The 20,695-nt window shown below is 40.1% G+C and overlaps 2 protein-coding genes across 3 annotated transcripts in view; one reads left to right on the top strand and one right to left on the bottom strand.

The window, feature by feature from the left end:
* Positions 1-4,879, bottom strand: part of kif5ab (kinesin family member 5A, b) — a 60,754-nt gene extending 55,875 nt beyond the window's left edge. For both annotated transcript variants that reach the window (XM_087175757.1, XM_023412866.2), the window contains exon 1: positions 4,376-4,879. In XM_087175757.1, the coding sequence (XP_087031883.1) occupies positions 4,376-4,501 (126 nt within the window). In that variant the 5' untranslated portion in view covers positions 4,502-4,879. The remainder of the gene's footprint in view (positions 1-4,375) is intronic.
* A 2,031-nt stretch (positions 4,880-6,910) lies between these two features.
* dctn2 (dynactin 2 (p50)) overlaps positions 6,911-20,695 on the top strand; it is a 14,687-nt gene continuing 902 nt past the window's right edge. Inside the window, exons 1-13 of the mRNA XM_023412864.2 lie at positions 6,911-7,119; positions 7,432-7,500; positions 11,229-11,325; positions 12,380-12,441; positions 12,668-12,766; positions 14,335-14,495; positions 15,083-15,236; positions 15,492-15,557; positions 15,803-15,841; positions 16,059-16,136; positions 16,980-17,051; positions 18,203-18,305; positions 19,467-19,558. Of these exons, the coding sequence (XP_023268632.1) occupies positions 7,084-7,119; positions 7,432-7,500; positions 11,229-11,325; positions 12,380-12,441; positions 12,668-12,766; positions 14,335-14,495; positions 15,083-15,236; positions 15,492-15,557; positions 15,803-15,841; positions 16,059-16,136; positions 16,980-17,051; positions 18,203-18,305; positions 19,467-19,558 (1,128 nt within the window). The 5' untranslated portion in view covers positions 6,911-7,083. The remainder of the gene's footprint in view (positions 7,120-7,431; positions 7,501-11,228; positions 11,326-12,379; positions 12,442-12,667; positions 12,767-14,334; positions 14,496-15,082; positions 15,237-15,491; positions 15,558-15,802; positions 15,842-16,058; positions 16,137-16,979; positions 17,052-18,202; positions 18,306-19,466; positions 19,559-20,695) is intronic.

Raw genomic sequence — 20,695 nt, 5'->3', positions numbered from 1 at the left:
AATAATCGTTCAGACACCTAACTTGTATCTTATCATCATATATTGCCACTGGTATGATCCATAAAAGCATATAATGTATTTTTAAAAAAGCCTAGCCTGTGTACAGTTCATATGGCACTTGCATGTGATCTATATGTCTTCGCCTGCAAGCGAGAAAGAACTCCCATGTCTTGCTGCCTCTGAGTCAGCCATGATCATTTATTTATTCATAGAACTGAATCCAAAGCGTGATTCATCGTGGCAGTCTTTTTCGCCTGCCAGAACATTTGGAGGGACTATCTGGCCCCTATGACGCCGCGTTATTCAAGACAGTAAAATACTAGAGACGGCTGATACTGAAGACACAAAGGCCGCGCCTTGGGGCCGTGCAGGCTGGGTATGGTTATTGCTGTCACATATAGCCACAGAGCCCCGCGGGGCTCCACAGGTGGCCTGGCATGTGAGATGAAAAAGCACATGGGAAAGAAACTAATAATAATACATTTGTTTTTGTGCCACACAGGTAGAGGATGTAACATATCGCTGCTGCCATTTAAAATGACTCTTGGGAAAAATAGTGTGCCAACGTCTCAAAGTGCTTCAAGGAGCTGCTAAGAAAAACTGACTGTCTCACTTGTGGATGAGGAGCAAAAGGTTTTTTCGGTTTTCCTGTTATTCATTTCAACACAAATGCATTTCTTTGTTGATAAAACCTTTGCTGTATCACCGGGTTCAGGGTTGATTGAGAGATTCTGCAGTGTAGTGTAGTCAGTGTGTTCAGGCTGCTGCTGCTTGCTTGTTGCACTACAGTTGCTGTGCAGTGATTCCGCACTACTGTTGTCAAGTGGATGGAGCATAGCAGAACTTCTATTATGGTAGTGAAGTCACCAAACCTCAAGTTCAAGTCGATTCTTAAGTCCTCAGTATGAAATGTAAGTCCATATTCGAGTCAGTAATGTCAAGAGTCACAAGTCAAACTGAGTTGAGTTCTTTGTACTCAAGTTTGTGACCAACCTCAGTTTAAAACTAATCAATCATTATATATCAGTAATTTATCACAAAGAATTACCAGCCAACTCTGTAGTTCTCCTCAACTCTATGGAGCAGTTCAGCAGTTTATATTTTAGCTCATTGTTGTGGTTTTATGCACCCCTACTTTTCTGTTTTGATTCACACACAATGCTCTCATCAGCCTCATTTCCAGCCGCAGCCGGCAGCTATAGAAAATGCCCTGACAAACCCACTGTATGCTTCCGGCCCAGTCACAAAAGGTCTAAGCGACTAGCTGGTGAAAACAGTGGAGGAGCTGCAGCTAAAGAGATATTTCCCCCAGGAGTTGGTGAAGAGCAAAACATCCAAGTGGCAAAAAACTCCTCAAGGGGGCAAACGTTTCTCTGTATCTGCTGGATATAAAGTGGCAACTGTTTGCTCACTACCTACTTTATAAAATAATGATATGTCAAAGGAAAAATTAATTCATGCTGCTTTTAGGCGAAGCCATGTAACTCTCGAAAGTCAAGCTTTCTCTTACAAATGAAAATTTAATTCCTAACAACAACATGCAACAACCTTGTACAGTTCAATACACTTGGGGTTTTTACTGCTTCAACCCGATTTCATGACCAGTAGCTTATGGAGGTTTAGAAAACTTTATGTTGCTTATCACTTGTGCTACTGTTACACTGTCTTTAAATAAAGTCAGAGATAAACAAATGAAAATGTCTGTTATCAATAGACTTGGGTAATAAAGGGAAGTCATTGTGCCATTATCCTGTCATTGCCATTTGTGGTGACAATGGTCACACTTCAGCAAATGTTACATATTCCTGCTTACTTAGGCATTTTTATATTGAAATTTAAGTTGATGCTTAGAAGGATGCATGGCTAATGTTTAAGTTGTTCCAGTGCAAGTCGGTGTTCAGGTCATGAAAACTCACATCCAAGTTGATTTGCAAGTTTTCAGTGTTTGAGTATGGACGGCACACACACCTTCCCAGACAGACTTCACCTGTTTACAGTGTTTTGAGAGCCCAGAGACTTCGATCATCAATTCAACACACCATCCTCCCCGATGTTTAATCTCTCCTCCTTAGTCTCCTACTGCCTGCCACCCAGGTGCAGCCGGACCATCACTCAACAACTCAAATCATTGCCTCTGTCAGTTAACAAATTCCGGACGGAGCCTTCTTCGAGCAGACAAATGTGGGGCCATCAGTGCTGCCCAGATGCGAATTGTATTTATCAGCCGTCAGAATGCGAGTGCTTAGCTGCTTCTACAGGGTCGCTGCTGCCTGCCGGCGTAATATTTTAAATCCTGATCAAATCTGACGGCCGCAGCATTTCAACTCTCAGGAGACATATCTTTTTCTTTTTCTTTCTTTTTTTTTTTTTTTTACAACTTCCACAGTATTCCAGAGCTACAAGAGAAGGAAAACACACACACACACACACACACACACACACACACACACACACACACACACACACACTGAAAACATTTGCATGCTTAAAAGTCCCTCACATCCTACAGGCCTCCAAAGTAATTACATTCACAGCGATGGAAACTGCGCACATGGTATTGAGATTATATTCACTTGAATAGAAGGGAATTGAGGGGCAGTTAGCGCATGAAATGACTGGAAATATACAGAAGAAGAGAAGTGCACGCTTTTGTTTCCAGACATTATCAGTTTTGAAGGCTCCAGCTGCCACACAGACGTGTTGGTAGGGAACAACAGCCGTGCAGTGCGTATGTTTTCTTGTCATAGTGACAGATCACAGTTCCCTTAACTGGGTAATATGATTTCACTTCATTTCCGCACACACAGTTTCAGGCTCTCATCATCTGTAGGCTAATATGAAGTACGCATTTCCTGTCTGACACATAATAGCCTGAATGAAACAGAAGCACTGACATCAAATAAATTATTGAAGAAAGTGATTTGAAATATTGTGAGATTCAATAGTTTGAATTACCATTTAAATGTCTTTTTTTCATTATGCTGCTGTCTCTTAAAAATAACCACATGTTCCACAGTTGCCAAGATTGATGCAAGAATGACTGATTTCAAGCTGTTGTAATACCAACCTGCCATCCTTAAAGAGCATCAAAATAATGTGATAATGAGCTACCACTCTGCTCGTGGAAGACATCCTGCTGCTACAGCCAGGCTATACAAGGCAGTCACGCAGGGATAGCTACCCCAGTGTCTTGCATTTGAATGTGTGTGTATGCAGGTGTGTAACAACAGAGTAAACTGATACGGATTTTCTGCTGCCTTCATCATCACTTGAAGTCAACCCTCCGGCCAAATGGGTGTGGATTTCTCTCTCTCTCTCTCTCTCTCACTCTTCCTCTGTCTGTGTGTCATGAGTGTGAAACACACATACAAACACACATATATGTCGATATTTCTGTATGTGCATGCATGTCCATTTCTGTCTACGTGCTTGCATATGTATTAGTGTGTGTGGATGTGTTAGCCGTGGCCCTGATGTGCTTTACATCTAAACAATGAGAACATTTGCATAGAGCGCTCTAATCTTGCTCCTGCAGGCCACTAATTTTGCTAAAAATGTCAATGGTAAGGCGATTACAATCACACTGTTAACCTCACCCTCAGGCACGTATTCATCACCCTGATAAACATTTTATAGTTTGGTTCATATTCATTGTAGTGACAGTAATCATCAGCTGGTATTCAGTTTGCACTGAGACAAAGCCAAGATCCATTTACTGGACAGAAACAACCCACAGAGCATAATTATGACTCTTATTAGATCTGCAGCACCTGATAATTCACTGGCGCATTAAAGGCTGTCCTCGAGAAACATCAACAACATCAATCAATCCTGCATGATTATCTGAGGCAGCAAACCCACCAAAATCCAGCAGATCAATACTACAGAGGAAACAAATAATAAGGCACAGTGTGGGATCACAAAGGTGGGGTCAAGATGCATTTTTATGAGTTCTTTTTTTTATTTTATCACCATGTTGGCAAAGCTCAGGCTTGTTGGAATGTATTGATCTTGGGCTGAATTTCAAAAACAGAGACGATGCTGGCAAATTATCTGAATTACATGACCTGAGTGCCTGTTCATCATTTTGATCTACCCTGTATTTCCTGCAAGGCTCAGCCTAAATGACAGATTTTGGGACGCCTTGGTGCCTGTTAATGGCAGCAGCACACACCTGAATGCAACATGCTGATGAGAATATTAAGGGGCTATACTTAGTTTGATCCCAGTCAGAAGCCTTTATGCCTCCTGTCTTGTCTGGCCAGTATATTTGATGTGTGTGCGATATGAAAAGTGTAACCCCCGGCGTTAGCGTTCATGGACTGCATGGAAAGATGCCAAAATAAAAAAGAAGGGATCTTTAGAAATAACTTACCCCGAGGATGACTGTATCTTCTCCTTGAAATATTGGGATGAACTTATCTCCGCGGATAATTTCGGATTTGTTCAGTGGACGAAATCGACACAACACCTTGATATTGCATTCTGCATCATCAGCCATTGTGGAAAAAAATTATGTACGCGCTCCCAAAAGAGAAAGAGGAATTTATAAAAGATTATTTAAAAAAAAAATCCCTGTGCGATGTTTTCCCGCAAACCACCTGGACGCAGTTTGAAACCATCGGCTATACCCACATGCAAAGCGAGACTTGCAGGCGAGGCATTCGGAAGAATGGACTACTACGACTTTTGGGAGAGACTACAGCCAAATTCATTGAAGAAATATATAACGAAAACAAAATAAAGCCCCTTTGAAAGAGTTTCTGGTTTAAAATGTCCTCAACCCAAACTCAGGTGCAGTTGAGCGGTGGGCAACAAATGGAGAGTTGTAAATGGGGAGTACAGTCCACACTGGTCCGGTCGACAGTGTCTGGAGAGGCTGCAGGCTCCTCAGGAGCATGCCTTGCATCACTGTCATCCCTGCTCTCTCACTGGGGGCGGGGCGTGGTAAAGTAGCGACTCAAATCCTCTCTCATCAGCACCACTGAGCAGAGGGGCCGAGGAGCATGGAGAAGAGCTCCAACTCTGCCTTTTATTCCTGCTACCACATTTCTTCTGGCGTTGAAGTTGTGAGACCTTTAGTTTGAACCAAATGTCAGCAAATTGCGCAAAAGCCGAAAGTATTGCCAGCATCTGGTGAGGTATTTTCTGTGGCCAGTAGGCTAGTTGGGAGAGTTGAGTAGAGCATTTCTTTTTTTCAGGTATGCACCAGACTGGTCGCCATGGTAATGCTATTTTGCATGACTGGATTGTGATTAGGGAACCAAAGGCTCCATCATGTTTGCTCAGAGATTTAGAGGGCTCTCCATTGTTGTAGCAATGCACTGCCTGGGAACCTGCATGACAGATTACAGAAATCAAAGTCGAACATATCCTGATTTGTATTCCTTAGTATGGGTCAAGTTTTAAAGAAAATGCTGGATTTTGCACTTTCCTTGCTGAAACTGTATCTTTTGTCAGACCCTCCCTGCCTGGTAAATGCCAAGGTCCTTCAAACTCCACAACCCAAGTTTGGATCACTTTCTCTTATAAATAAAGTCTCGAGTCCACAGCTGTATAATGTCTTCTGAGCCACAGAAGAGCTGTCACTTTGGAAAAAACACTTTACCTCGAAGGCACAAGGCCAGAATTGCAGTAAGAATGAATAAGTATTATAATGGTAATAGTTAATCAGAAGTGTGATAATCCAACTCTGTATGTGACAGACTATACCCCAAGAAATAGACCTTAATAGCCATATTGTATGAGATTGCACTGAAGCTTATTGGGCCTACATCCTCACTGTTCTTTGGATTTGTTTGCCTGTAATAATTCTTACTTTTAATAACTAGTCCCATTGTTCTAGTTGAAGTAGCCTGAAGATAGCCTACAAATTAGATGATTCGTCTAATCATGTGTTAGTCAGCAGGAGGAGTTATGAGAAAAATCGTTGGCTGTCAATGAAAAGAAGAGGAGCTGATTTCTCAAAACACATTTTAATTTGTCTGTAATTTTGTAACAGCTTGTCACACACATGTCTCCCAGTATTGTATGAAAGACTGCTACCAAGTTAGCTGTTAATGTATGACACTAATGATGCCACTTTCATTGTAATTATTGTAATAAAATATAATGTGTAGTATGTTACATATTTTCACACGACTAGTCAACATGCATTCATTTTACTTGCAGTAATTTGATAATTAATCTAAGAAATGTAATTCATATTACTATGAAATATGTTTTCATAGTATTAAACAAATGTGACATATTATTATTTTTTTATTTAAGAAATAAATATATTTCGAGTTTCTCCTCTAATGTGACCCCAGATTGCCAACTTTATGTGTAGATATAAATAAAGAATAGGTAAAAATTGGAGAACATTGTAGCATAAATGATTATGATATTAACTGAAACAAGAAACACAGTAGTGCTTTGTGATACTGAACAACCGCTTTAGGGAATGTGGATATTTTTCCCAACAGAGTGAATCGTCTTCTCAGCAACTATCTTTGGTCCATTGATTGAGTTGTTTGCGTAGACTGAATATAAGAAGGTTGTTTGCACGGACCTTTAGCGACACCGTGTGACTACTCTGTTCGATCCAACCCTATACCTATTGAAAATAAACATAAACTAATTCTGTTGTTGAAGCAGTTAGTTGTTAGATATATCATGGGTGCAAAAGTAGATATTATATTTGATGGGGAAATCAAATAAAAAGATACTAAACAACAGAAAAGGGGCCATGAAATCAAAGAATCGTATTGGTCAGCTGGAACGCATGCGTAAAGACGCTCCACTTTCTAGGGGATGTTTGTTTTGTTGCCGTTGGTAGGCCGGCAAACTCCTCGTCAATGACTTAAGCGAACACAGCACCGCCCATTCGCCCGTGCTTGCGAGAAACCCAACGTACTCGCTGTCAAATCAAGCTAGTGACCACATCAGCTTGGAAGCGTCCGCCGGCTCAGAGACTGCTGGCTCATCTATCGTTAGCTTTTGTTACAATTCGATACGGTTTTATCGATAACTTACACGTTTTGATAACTGTTATCATATTCTGTCGTGATTTGTTGGTCTCATCTTTGCTTCCCGCTGACAATGGCTGATCCTAAATACGTAAACTTGCCTGGAATTGTAAGTGGCTAATGCTAGCAGACAGATTAGCTATATTGCTATTTGGCAACGCTAGCTCCAAGCTGTGGCAGCCAAGTTCTCCAACGTCCGTGTTGTTGACTCACTTGTCTTTTTACTGTTTACAATTACTATATAATCAATAACTGAATATTTTGAGTTGCTAGCTTTTCTGGTAATGTGGTGTGTGATATATGAGCAAAGGTGGTTTGTTATATGCGTGTTGTTGAATGGGCCGGGGCGTTGGCCAGGCTAACGACAATAAACGGGACATCTGATCGTTTAATAATAATGTTAACCTATTTGTTTCAATAGGCCTTTAACGAACCGGATGTGTACGAGACCGGTGACCTTCCAGAAGATGACCAGGCTCAGTTTGAGTCGGTAAGTGGACGTGTTACATTCAGTGGATTTGTCAAGTTGCAGGTTGCACTGTTACTTGGCTAATTCGCTGCACACTAAGCTAACCTAACTAGCTAACCAGTGTTTATACTTAATATTTCGATCAAACTACTGATTTCCTCATTTTGTTCAATGTGCATTACACCTACCACAAATAAATATCTCGTCATGTAATGACTTGTTTACTCTTACACTACATACATGTCAAAAAAGTGATTACAGGTTAGCAGGACTTTATTCATGCATCAGTTATGCACAAGTAGTTTGATGCCACCTAATGTTATTTACTGAGCTGTTATTTGTGATGTTTAAATTCAACAGAATCCCTGCAATTGTGTTGCCTTTACTAACTGTAGGACACATTTAGAAATGCTCTTTGTCATATGTCAAAAGTTGCAAGAAGGCATCTACACTAATTCATTAAGCCTCATAAAGTCCAGAGGTGGCTATACACTGACTTGTCAGTTTATTAGGTACACCCAGCTAAAACTAATGCAGTCTAATATAACAGTCTGGCAATCAACACTACCTTCATGAAAGTTTTAATGTTTACTATTGTATTACACTTTATTAAGTTTAGCTGGGTGTTCTTAATAAACCCACAAGTAAGCGTATAAACAACGCTTGACTTCATGATGCTTAATGAATAATTTGTAATTCATAAGAAAAATATAGTTTTCAAAAAATTATGTAGGAGTATATTTGGTTCATATTTAATTCCCGATATCAGGCTGCCCTTTTCGAGTTACTGTTTAACATATCTTTCATATGTCATGCATATCAGTATATCAGTATAGCTTATTTACACATGATCTTTAACACTAAGTCATCTGGATTCAATGATGGCATTGCTAGAGTTCAGTCTTCTTTAAGAGTGCTATCGAGAAATGCTTTGTAAACAGTCAAGCTATGCTAAACCGACTTTGCTTTAAACATGTCTGGGCTTTTTACTGACCAGCTGAGTGAATCCTAATTGGCATTTTCCCTTCCATGTGTCCACATTCGTTCTTCCCATACCCTTGCCCTTGTTTTGACTCTTCCCCACCCTTCCTGGGACTCTAGTTTGTACAAGTAAGACTGGCTGCATTTTACTCTCGGCGAGCTTAAAGCCATGCTTTTTATGCATGTTTTTTTGAAAATCTCATGTCCACTTTTCCTACCTCTATTGACTGGGATTAAATGAGAAATAGATAAATGAAGTGACCTTTTTGTGCTCTGTAATTCATCAATTTTTGATTGTTTTGAAGTGCAAGAAATTGATTCTTTTCCTCCTATTTGTGTTGCTTATTTAAACTTTTCAAGGACATAATGATGTTGATGGCTCTTCAGTACCACTAAAATTCACGCTTTCACTCTGTCATGCTTTGACAAAGCAGTGAAGGCTCAAGTCTGTGTCTGTGTGAGTGTGAGGCTCTGACAGGAGAAAGAAAAGTATTTGTTTAGTTGTTTTAGACATTCCCCTTGTTAACCTGTCATCATGCTCTAACAACTGCTTCCTGGCTAACCACACTATTCTGACTAACTAGACATTTTTAAGGCCCCTGTATACTGTGTGATAACATGTTGGAGGTTCATCGCGTGTTATGATAAAAATTTGAGTCGCTGTCTGCGTTCAGATTGTTCAATGAATAGCTGGTGAATCTTAGCATTATGACGTAAATAGAAAATAAATGCAAACAAAAACAAGCTGCCAACTTCACTTTAATATTGCGAAAATGCAATTAGACAAAAATTAAGCTCTGGCCGTGGTCTTTGCGTTTCTATTTCCCACAAGATTTTCTTCTTTGCCAGAGTTCCACAAATTCCTTTTTGTTTTGCGTCCATCCTTTTGTTTAATGCCTATTATTACTTTATTGAAGAATTCAATACACACTGAACTAACAGTATACACTGTTGCATTACCCAATGTATTTGTGCCATTTATGTAGGGATGGTACAGATGGGTACAAGTACTGATCTTATTAAGTGCATCAGGGCCAAACTTTTTAGTGCCATAGCTGTTCCTGGTCTCATGTTACTTTATAATAAATAGAAGTTGGCTCAGTATGTCCCTAATTTCATGTCATATTGTGATGATTGGTTTTTTAATACTTGTCATAGCGACAGTCATGTCGAAAATTTGGTCACAATTTTTAACACTGTCACATCTTTTGATGCAGCCTTTCTTTGTCATAAAAGATATTCCATTTGTTTGGGACAGCCCAGAATCACACTGTGTACAGGGGCCTTAACTTGGATATACTTCATTTACTGCTATTCTTCAGACTGGCAGATTTATTTTGTATAACAACATGTTAATAAGAATGATTTATGATAGATATCAATTTCTGTAATAGAACACATTTTTAGATTTGTCAGGCCTTTTAGTTTTCTTGACTTTTAGGCACCCTTAAACCACCAGTTACCCTTCATTCTGACTCATCCCCTACATCCATAACATAATGTTGTGAGACTTACAATGCCCTCCATGAGAGCATTTGGTTACACGGCATTATAAAGTACAACATGGTGTCAAAAAGAGAAAGTAACTTGGTGGTGTTAATGGACCATCATACCACCCTGATTCGGGGAAGAGAGAAAGAACTGGAGACATCACAAGCTCTCTGAACAGAGTGTCTCCAGGGTTTTTAGCAGCAATTCTCAGAACACTGCTTTCTTTCTTATCTTTCCCCGACCCTGGCCAACTGTTCCTGTTGTGTGCATGGCATGTGATAACCACATTAATCTGTGTTGTGTCTCTCTCTCTCTCTCTCTCTCTCTCTCTTTTTCTCTCTCTCTCCCCCCTACTTTTTTCTCTCCCTCTGTTCTTCCGTTACTTTCTCTAACTCTCTTTGGAAACCCAAGGAGCTGGTAAGAGCCTGACTAACTCTCCTCCTCTTCCTCCACTCCCTCCTCTTCCTCCTCCCCCCCGACATCAGTGTGTGTCTTGTGTTCTGTGTGTTTTGTTGGTCTGTCTTTTTATCCGAATCTGTGTGAGCCCAGACTCATGTCATCTATCTGTATGTGTCAGTGGTGTTTTAATCCTACTCATAGCCTCTAGTTCATCATTTTTGATCACAGGGAGATGTTGATCAAGTGACAGTCTTGTGTAATCCCCCAAAATCACTAATCAAAGAATCATCATTTAGAAATATGAATGTAGTGGCTTCTAGCTTTAGTTTTGCCTTTTTCATTCATGTTAACTTAGTAGATGTATGCCATATTAGGTATATAATTTCATAATGAGTTACATATTTTTACAATGAGAAACCTTAAGGTATTCTTTGTCAGATGACACAATCAGGCCTCGAAATGGCTGTGAAATCTAATTTTACTGATCTGTCTCTTGCCTGCTATTCTAAATTATGTTGAAATCATCTGGTTCTCCCCAAATAATGGCTGTGAAGCTTTTGCAGATTTTCATGATTCATGGCCACAATTTGTGAGGGTATCAGACCTTGGTGAGCGATTATGCACCCATGGGCTCAAACGCATAATTCAGTATCTTTGAAATCATATTTCTGGTGCAATGATCAAGTGTAGGATTTCCTCTCAGATCTTACCAACCTGTCAACATATTTCACGTCTGCCTTGGGCTTCGAGCCTTTCTGCTCACTGACTCCGTAAACCAAGGTTCATTTTAAGTGTTTGCTTTCTCTATAGTCTTACATGCCCTTTAGGATTTTTGTTTATGTTTGTCTGACTTTATTTCCTGGTGTTTCCAATGACAGGAGGAGCTCTGCAGTGACAGCGTAGAGAGGATTGTGGTCAACCCCAACGCAGCCTATGACAAATTCAAAGACAAGCACGTCAGCTCCAAGGGACTTGGTCAGTTTGTAATGAATGAAAAATCACATTTAACTTATCTATGAATGTTAACAAGTGTTGTCTGTGTATCTAAAGCAGGAGATACTTTTATTTCTCTGTGCCATTGACCTCCATTGTTGTACACAAATTATTACAAACACATTAATTAGCCAAACTGTTGTGCAGGGAGAGAAGATCCTACATTAGAATTTAACATGGGCACAGTGGTTTATTTTAAGTAGATCCTGCATACTAATTGTACCTGGAGCACTAAATCTGCAACTGAAAATAGTCCTCAGCAAATATATATATATAAACTACAGAAAACAGTTGTCCAAGAGTTTTAAGTTGTTGAAAATGAAAATGTACATTCATGACTCATTTTTAAATTAACATCTTCAGTAGGAACAAATGGGATTGGGACAGGATGAGGAAGTCAGGACTAACACACTTGGTTTTGGTTTCTTTATGGGATTTGTTGATAATAACAAAACTATAGAATATCACCAGCCTTATACAGTACATTTAATAACTTATTATGGTAACAGAAGTGAAACAGAAGGGCAGCATTGCTATGAGTGAGGCTCAGGATTGAGAGTCGCCAACAAATTCATTGTGTATAGTAATTATTATTATCATAAACCATTCCTTCATCAACATGCTTCACAACTCTCATGCACCACACTATCCTTTATTTTCAGATATCTTGCCTTTATCAGTGTCATGTCTGTGATGGTTTTGCTGTTTCCTTTTATATATATATATTAAGTACACAAAACAACATTGCCATCATCTTTTCAGAATAGTTCTCACAAAATACAGTATTTAATCTTAATAGAGAAAGCAATATACAAGAGAATTATGAGTGACTATAAGACTTGCAAACAGCTGCTGTTGCTTCCAAATTTTGTGTTTCCCATTGTGGCTGTAACAAAACTGATCCATGCCTTTGTTGATTTAAAACCCTAAATCTTGTTCTGGCTCAGTCTGAACCTCACACTGACTGCAGTCTGCTTTTTTTTTTTTTTTCGTCTGTCTTGATTTCTCTTACAACCCATTTGTCTCCTTTTCACAGACTTCTCAGACAGAATCAGTAAAAGCAGACGAGTGGGCTATGAGTCAGGAGAATTTGAAATTGTGAGTACCCGCTATTCAGCAGAAATGCATCACTTCACTTTTTATTCTTTTTAGAAGGTGTTCCATTTTGAGGGTAAATCCACTATTGTGATTTTTATTTCACTAACTACATGTGTTTTATGATAAACTTAAAGTGTCTGAGATGGTGTTGACTCTCTGCTAAACCCACTTTATTGTTGTGTTATATTCATACCATTATTTTCCCTCCTCTCTCGTTTTTGTTAAGCTTGGAGAAGGCTGTGGAGTGAAGGAGACGCCACAGCAGAAGTACCAGCGCCTGGTGAATGAGATCCAGGAACTCACCCAGGAGGTGGATGCCATCCAGGTAAACTGACAGCAAGACAAACATGTACTCAAGCACACTTCTCCCGTGTCCATAAGACCTGGCAAGGGATGGTACACACTGATTATCCAGCCTAGTTAGAACAATTTCAGAAGTTTAATATTTATGTCTGGTTCTTACTGTTGCACAGTTCTTATTGAGAAGCTGATCCAAAGCTCAGTACGGTGTGTGCACAGAAGCTTTAAATTCACTCTGAAAATGAGTTTTGATTAAAACCAGTGCAAGGAATTGCATTTCCGACTTGCAAAGACCCCACAACCCAGAAACGAATTAAACCTTGGCTGTCATTAATTCAAATGCACACAGAGCAGGGTCTGTTGCTGTATGAGTCCAGAACCAAATTCCAATTCAACCCATGAACTGGCAGTTTCAGTGACAGCATCTGGTGGTTTTGAGCTCATGCAGGTCATACTCTCAGAATATGAAGGGGGAGCAAGCTGTTTTTCTGCCATAGTCTCTAAATTTAGACTTATGAAAGACCTCCTTGTGGCAGTTGACATGCTCCAAGTGATGTGTTCTAACTGTAAAAGTCACAGACGGAGTGCTTGAGTGAGAACTGTAATGTAATTCATTTACACAGGCTACATTGACGGAGAAGTAATGGCATAGTTTCAGTTCATTTATCATTCAGTGATCACACCAGAAATCTGACCGACTGACAAAGTTGTGTCAGACAACAGTAGAAAATTAATTCATGAAATTTGCTTTGTCTTTACTACTACTGCTACATACTGTAAATTAATTTCCTGCTGCTTTTCTGGGTCCAGGTTGCATTCATTTAATTAACCATATCATCACCAGCCACGACAGCTTGGCTAGTATAGTTTTCTTTGCGTGTCTGTGTGTGTGTCTTCATGCCAAACGTGGTCCCCAGGACAGCTATTGTAGCAGGAACTTTTAAATACTTTGGCAGGCGTTTATATGTCTGTGGACAGATTTTGTTAACACGATAGTATCACAGCTGTGCAAGATACAGTCAGGAAACCTTACAGATGTGTAGTTGAGCAAGGGGTTTGGAAGTAGGAAAGGGGCCATTGGGCCCCCACTTTACGCCCCTGGCCCACAATTTTTTTAGGCCATGGATCACTGTATCCCAGTTTTATTCAATCCTGTTCAGATAAAACTATAAACCATCTTGTGCTGAAATCACACCAGCCATGACATCAACATGTTTATGTTACGATCAATGAGAACTCATCAGTCAACCACTTGTCTGAGTCCAAACAGAAGTAAACAGAGAAATGAACTGGATTGGTTATTTATCTTGGTTATCTGACAAGAAGATCTTTTGCTGTTAGCTACATTAGCTAATCCAGATCCATGTTAAAAATACTGGAATTCCCATTTAATTCAGCTCTATCTGAAACATAATGTCAGAAGACATGCTCTTTAAATGCCTAATACAAGAATGCATGTACGTTTTCCTTTTTTGTAATTTGGTAACGGACATATGTTCTCTGTGAGCCTGGTTGGCACAGACGGACTTCTAGTCCTCGGTTTCCAAAGAAATAAAAAATCTTGCCACTGCTTTCCTCTCCTTTTTCCTGCAGGCTGCTACAAAGGAAACCAGTGCAGAGGAGCGCCTGACCCCCGTGGTACTTGCCCAGCATGCAGCCCAGCTCAAACAGCAGCTGGTTTCTGCCCATCTCGACTCACTGCTGGGACCACAGGCACACATCAACCTGGCCGATCCAGATGGAGCGCTGGCGAGGTGAGCGGAGAGGAGGGTGGCAAGACACTTGATGCTACAACCTATCAGACTCTGACAGAGTGATAAGCTAGTAGGAAGAGAATGGATGGAGAGAGGTAGAGATCAACAATAGATCGTCAGAGAGAGTAGCAGGGGAATTAATTTCACTTACCTGTGGACTATAACTCTTATATAAGGAGGGAGAGATAAGGAAAAAGCAGTACAGCTGGTATCAATTGTCCACATTAACCCTGTCAATCCAAGTGTAGCACTAACTAGGGAGCACAAGAACTGATGGATTGAGAAATAAAAACTGGACAAGGTGAAAGATTAAGTGAGAGAAGGGATAGAGGGAGTAGAAGCATGTCAGCCCAACTGAGCGTGAGGGAGGGGAGCTGATGATAGAGAGGGAAAGAGGCCGTGACACAAGTGAGGGATGAAAACTGTTCCAAAAAGATCCAGGCTCACATTGACCTTGAAGTTTACTACCAAGCGTGTAAAGAATGGAAGTAAGAGAGAAGGAGGAACATAGATATGGCAGCACATGGGGCTGATAACAATATTGAACATATAATCCTTTTGTGTCTCCCTTTCCCTCCGTCCCGCAGGCGTCTGCTCACCCAGCTGGAGGCGGCCAAGGGCAGCCGTGTCTGCTCTGCAGGAGACAGCAAGCCGACGGCATCAGCCAAGGGCCCAGATGGAGTGGTACTCTATGAGCTACACAGCAGACCAGAGCAGGAAAAATTCAACGAGTCTGCCAAGGTAAAGTGGAAAGGGAGGTGGAGGCAGCAGAGTCAAGTGTCTGGGATGAATGCACGCACAAAATGAGCAAATGTTTCAGCGGTATGATCTCCTCAACGTGTTTTTGTTTTAATTCTCATGAGAGCAATGCGAGAATATTTGATGGCAATAAACAAGACAAAAGGCAGAGAGGTATGTGTGTGGCTGTTTGTGTGTGTGTCTTTTGGGATATTGTTGTCATTGCCAGCCATGTGTTGCCTTGTTCCGTCCCTGTAGATGGCGGAATTGGAGAAGCGTCTAGCTGAGCTGGAGATCGCTGTTGGCTCAGGATCAGACAAGCAGGTACACAGAGACTCACAGTCTTTCCACATATACATCCGCTTTAATGCTTTTCTGTCTCATTCACACTAATTCTGTTTATCTCCTTTGCTGTTTCACTCTCACACCAGAAGAATTTTCATGCTTCTTTTGCTGTGTAGCCATCCACAAAGTGACACTGAAATAAAATCTTCCACTTGGCGTATATAAATTATGGCGGTGGCTTCATTGCCGTGTGTTAAAATGTGATGTTCCTCTTTGTGTTGCAGGGACCTCTGAGCACTGGCGTACAAGGAGCTAGTTTGATGGTAAGAAGTTGACCACTTTAAATACACTGTGTGTGGAGTTTGTCTGTATTCATAACTGTGTGTCTGATATGCAGCCAGAGATCTGGGTCATACTTCAAAGATGACATCAGCTTCCTCCAACTTTGTGTATTGCTGCTGTGCCAATAGTAACTTATATTTGTGTGTGTGTGTGTGTGTGTGTGTGTGTGTGTGTGTGTGTGTGCTTTTTTTTTATCAGGACACCATAGAGCTCCTGCAGGCAAGGGTCAGCGCGCTGGATTCTGCTACTCTGGATCAAGTGGAGGCAAGACTGCAGGTAACTCATTCCTGCACAGTGTGCAGCGCAGGGTTAGGGGGGGGAAAGGAGGCTTTTGGTGTTAATAGACTGCTCAGTTGCAATTTGATTATGTTCTGATTTGTACAGTATGTCTCCGATAGAAGCCTTTTTGTTTTGAAGGAAAACTGAAATATTTCAAGCAGTCTGTCCGTTATGCTCAGTATTTCACATGTTTATGTTCAGCATAGAGATACATGTGGGATGTGCCAGAGGGAACAGCTAGCCTAGCTTCGGCAAAAGTTCTGCCCAGCAAATGTAAAGCTAACTTCTATATGCGTTGTATCTTGTCTATCTAACAACTATAAAAACAGAAAACAGGACATAGAACTTTCCTTTTCAGCAAGCTGTTTCATGTACACGTATTAGCATCTACTGTAGGTTGCTTGAATCAAAGTGGATAAAGTTTTGGGGTTAGTGGAAAGTATATTTCTCCATTTCAATAGCAGCAGTGCACATATATTTTGTTTTTTTCCTTTTTTCATTTTATGGTGATGGGACATCACTTGACAGCAGTTAGGCAGTTTACTGCAGTTTAAGTACTACAATTCTTTGTCAAACAACCTCACACACTGGTGGATCATTGGAACTTTGGGAGAGAGGAGTACATTTGCTTTGTGGTGAAATACTGATACATTTTCTTAACAGTTGGAAAATGTCACATTACCATTGGGTTACATGTGGTGCAGCAATGAAACACTGTCAGTTTACCGCAGCATTGACAGTTCCCTGATCAGTTTTGTTTTTCTTTTTTATCTATCTGAATTTCCTAAAATTACATCTCTTGCAAAATCATGATAAATAACTTTTTTTCTCTCCCATTAGAGTGTCCTTGGCAAGATGAATGAGATTGCAAAACACAAGGCAGCGATTGAGGATGCTGATACACAAAACAAGGTTGGTAATCCCTGTACATCCAGGCAAACTAAGTGCTGTAATCATCCCAGATGCATTTATACTCTGTGAGTGGAAACTCACAACTTCCATACAGTCCACCTGCGGTTCATAGCACTTTCAGATGGAAGACTCTCCTGGCAGAGCTGAGATGTTTTTGTCAGAAGTTGTATAATATATCCATCAATCTTTTAGCCTCACATAAATCCATTTTGCCAGTTCTCTCTGAGTGACAAGGAATTCATTTGGAAAACCTCCACTAAGAATTTACAAAGTCAAGCTGTCCTGAATTTTTATCATCAGGCAGTCAGTCTTTTTGCTAGTTTGTTCATTTTGAGACAGTACCTCAGATCCAGCTGTAGTATCTGCATGATGTCCTGGATGATGTTTTCATGTGTCTGTTTTAGGCATTAAGTGTTAAGTGTTTTACCCTTAATAGGCCAGTAGAGGGCAGGTCATGTTCATTTTATTATTAGTGTGTATGACAAAGTAATTCAAAGTGGTTTCATTTTAATTTTGAGGTTACTGTACGTGGGTGTTATAGGCTTTGAGAAAATACTATAATTATAGTTTACTGGATAGGAAGTGAGACATCATTACTTTTAAAAAGAATTAGAATAGTACAAAAGCATGCTGTAATGTGAGATTATATATAATGTCATTGAACCCTCAATAACTGGACTCATGACTTTAGCCATAAAATACAAGTGGAATTGGCAAACCACAGTTTGAAGGCTGTTTGTAGCATCAGCACTTTCCAGTGTATCGGTATGTAAACTGAGTGAACAGATGGTCTGAAAAAAGTTGTAATGAGGGCAGACCTCAAGTTGTGTGAGCTGTATTTCTAACTTTAGGTACCACACCATCGTGGAGTGCTTGAATGTAGGTGTTGATGTTAGTCATAAAATGCAGGTGGGCAGTCCCCTGCTCAGATGTAGACTACATGGCAAAATTGTCATAGCAACACTGTGTTGATTATATACCAAGTTGTATGAATTCTTTAATAAGTGTACATTCATATCTTTTACAGTACAATGAGTAGTACATCATTGCACTATATGGCAAGTCTGTGGCCTTTTGTGAAATGAATCTGTCCTTTTAGCTGGATGGACTGTTCTTGGTATTGAATATGTGTATGTGTGTTTCTCTGTCAGGTGTCGCAGCTCTATGACGTGGTGCAGAAGTGGGATGCCGTGTCCACTTCTATACCTCAGGTGGTGCAGAGGCTTGTTGCTGTTAAGGAGCTGCATGAGCAAGGTAACGCACAGGAACTGAAACTGGTTTATAAGGTTGTAGCTGGAGACTTTGTCTCCTCACATAAGTCCCTAAGTCATGAGACAACATTAGTTATTGAGGTGTTTGGAAGTGGGGGAGTTTACTGTCACATCACTTTACCCCATAACATTAAATGAATGTACTGGTGTTGAGTAATTGGTTCATATTGCAAATATTGTAATAATATTGCTCCAGGGGCAGATTTCACCCCAGTAAGGATAATAACAATGAAAACTTGGATAATTTATGTTCTACTCTTTTATGTGAGGGGAGAAGAACCTTGAAATGACACCCATGAGAGTTCAAGGAGAGGATGTATGTAGGTTAGTGGGGGTGGGGAGTAGCATTAAAGATTCAAAATATGTAGGATGTAGAAACTGAACATAACAGGGTGTGAACCCGGATCATGTTTCAAACAGCATTCGTGCTGGGAAGTAATACTTGGCCTGAAAGATTTGCATCCGCAATGGGGACGTCTGTGTGTGTGAGACAAAAGATGAAAACTAAGCGCAAATGGGATTCAAACGGATAATGGAATTAGCCTAAACCATGCCATTCTATTATAACAAAGGGCAAAAAATCACTGAAAGGGAGACTCAAAATGGTAATAGAATTAGACTAAATCTTGCAGTACTGTTAAACACCCCCTTGGGGAGAAAGAGATGCATGATATTATATATCACATTATCATCTTTTTATTATTTAGCACATGAAAGCAGAACCTTGGCATTAATAGATTATATTGATAATTCATTTCTGAGAGCTGAAAGAGGTCATTTATCATCCAGACTCTCTTTGCACCGATCTGTCACAGTCTGCAGCTGAAGTCTTCCTCGCTCAATAGAGTTTAGCTGCAGTGATTTCTTTCTTCTCTCCTGATGAATGCAAGCAAGCAAAACCAAATACTTTGTTTAATCTTTAAAGCAGTCATTCATCAGTTTCAGATTAAAATTGCACTTGTTTCTACTCTGCTTCACTTCAACTAAGAGCAAGAACAACATAGCATTTTTTTTGAAGCACAAATGTTTAAATTTGAGAACTAATACTTTGTCTTACTTATTTCTCCTCCCTCTCTCTCCTCTCCTGCCTTTTTGATTTCACTTTGTCCCCCTCCCCATCTCCCTCCCTATCCTCGTCTCATAGCCATGCAGTTTGGCCAGCTGCTGACCCACCTGGACACCACTCAGCAGATGATCAACAACTCTCTGAAGGACAATAACACCCTGCTAACACAGGTGGGAAGTTCGAGCTCTATTGAACACGCGAGACAAGATAAATATTTTAGAATGCTATTAGAGTGAGGAACTTCCTTTTGACCACTTACATCTTCATCTCATGTGTGATACCCATGGGGAGCACTAGGTTGAGTATAACTGTTAAATGAGGCCAGTGGAACTGCATGTTTGTGTCACTGGTAGGTCAACAAAAAAAAGATGGCTAATGGCAATCTGAATCCTGTTGCAGGAAGAAATCTCTTCATCTAGTTCAGTGTCTGCACTGCATCTTTCATCCTGAATGTCTTGTGGATCCCTGCTTTCGCTTCTTGTCTGCAGAAGGTTTCTCACAGAAGGAGTGAAAATGTTGAGAATTCATAAAAATATGTGACAAATTCAGCCAATTGGCAATAACCTTTTTTTATAATATGTGGAATAAATGGGTGAAAGAGGTGACCTCCATTATACTTCAGAGTGTGAAGAAAGGCAGCTTTTCATGGCCAGAAGTAACATAAGTGTAGCTACCTATAGGGACAGTGGCCCTCCACAGCCTCTCCACGAGTCAATAATCAGCCAGAGGTTTCACAGTTCAGGGCTTCTGGCTAGACGGACAAAGCAGTGCCTTGTCAAATAAAACATTTATTTTTTGATGAGGTTTGTTGAAACTTGAAATCTTCTGAAGTCAAAAAAAGTTCTGCTCTTACTTTCTATAGATTTGCATTGTATTCTGAAATGCCCCAAGCTTTAGAGGGTTGTTGAGTTTGATGTTCACATGCTATCACAGAAAACATAATTTATTTAGCAAGCCGTTATTCTGTAGCCTCCTGGATCATCATTGCCTTATAATGATGTCTTTCAATAGAATTTTCAGTAATTATTTGTGTTTTAATTCCCTGTTAAATTGAATTTGCATACAGAAGACAGATTTATGTAAAATATGTTTAATATGACTGCATCTGTTGATTATTTTTTATCATCAGTGTTTTGTCCAAACAACTTAATTCAGATATTTAATTTGCAATGATAGAAAACAGAACATTTAAAAGGCTCTATTGTAAACTTTTACATGCAGCTTTCCCTCACAGCTTTACTTCCTACTCTCTTCATCTCTGTCACTTCTTACCTAACTTTTTGTCCCCCCCCCCCCCCCCCCCCCCC

This window comes from Seriola lalandi, unplaced genomic scaffold, assembly GCF_002814215.2.
Source record: "Seriola lalandi dorsalis isolate HSWRI2012SDOR001 ecotype SW California unplaced genomic scaffold, Sedor1 jcf7180002054488, whole genome shotgun sequence".
Taxonomy (NCBI): domain Eukaryota; kingdom Metazoa; phylum Chordata; class Actinopteri; order Carangiformes; family Carangidae; genus Seriola; species Seriola lalandi.
The sequence above is the reverse complement of the archived record's forward strand: the minus strand, read 5'-3'. Positions and strand labels throughout refer to the sequence as shown.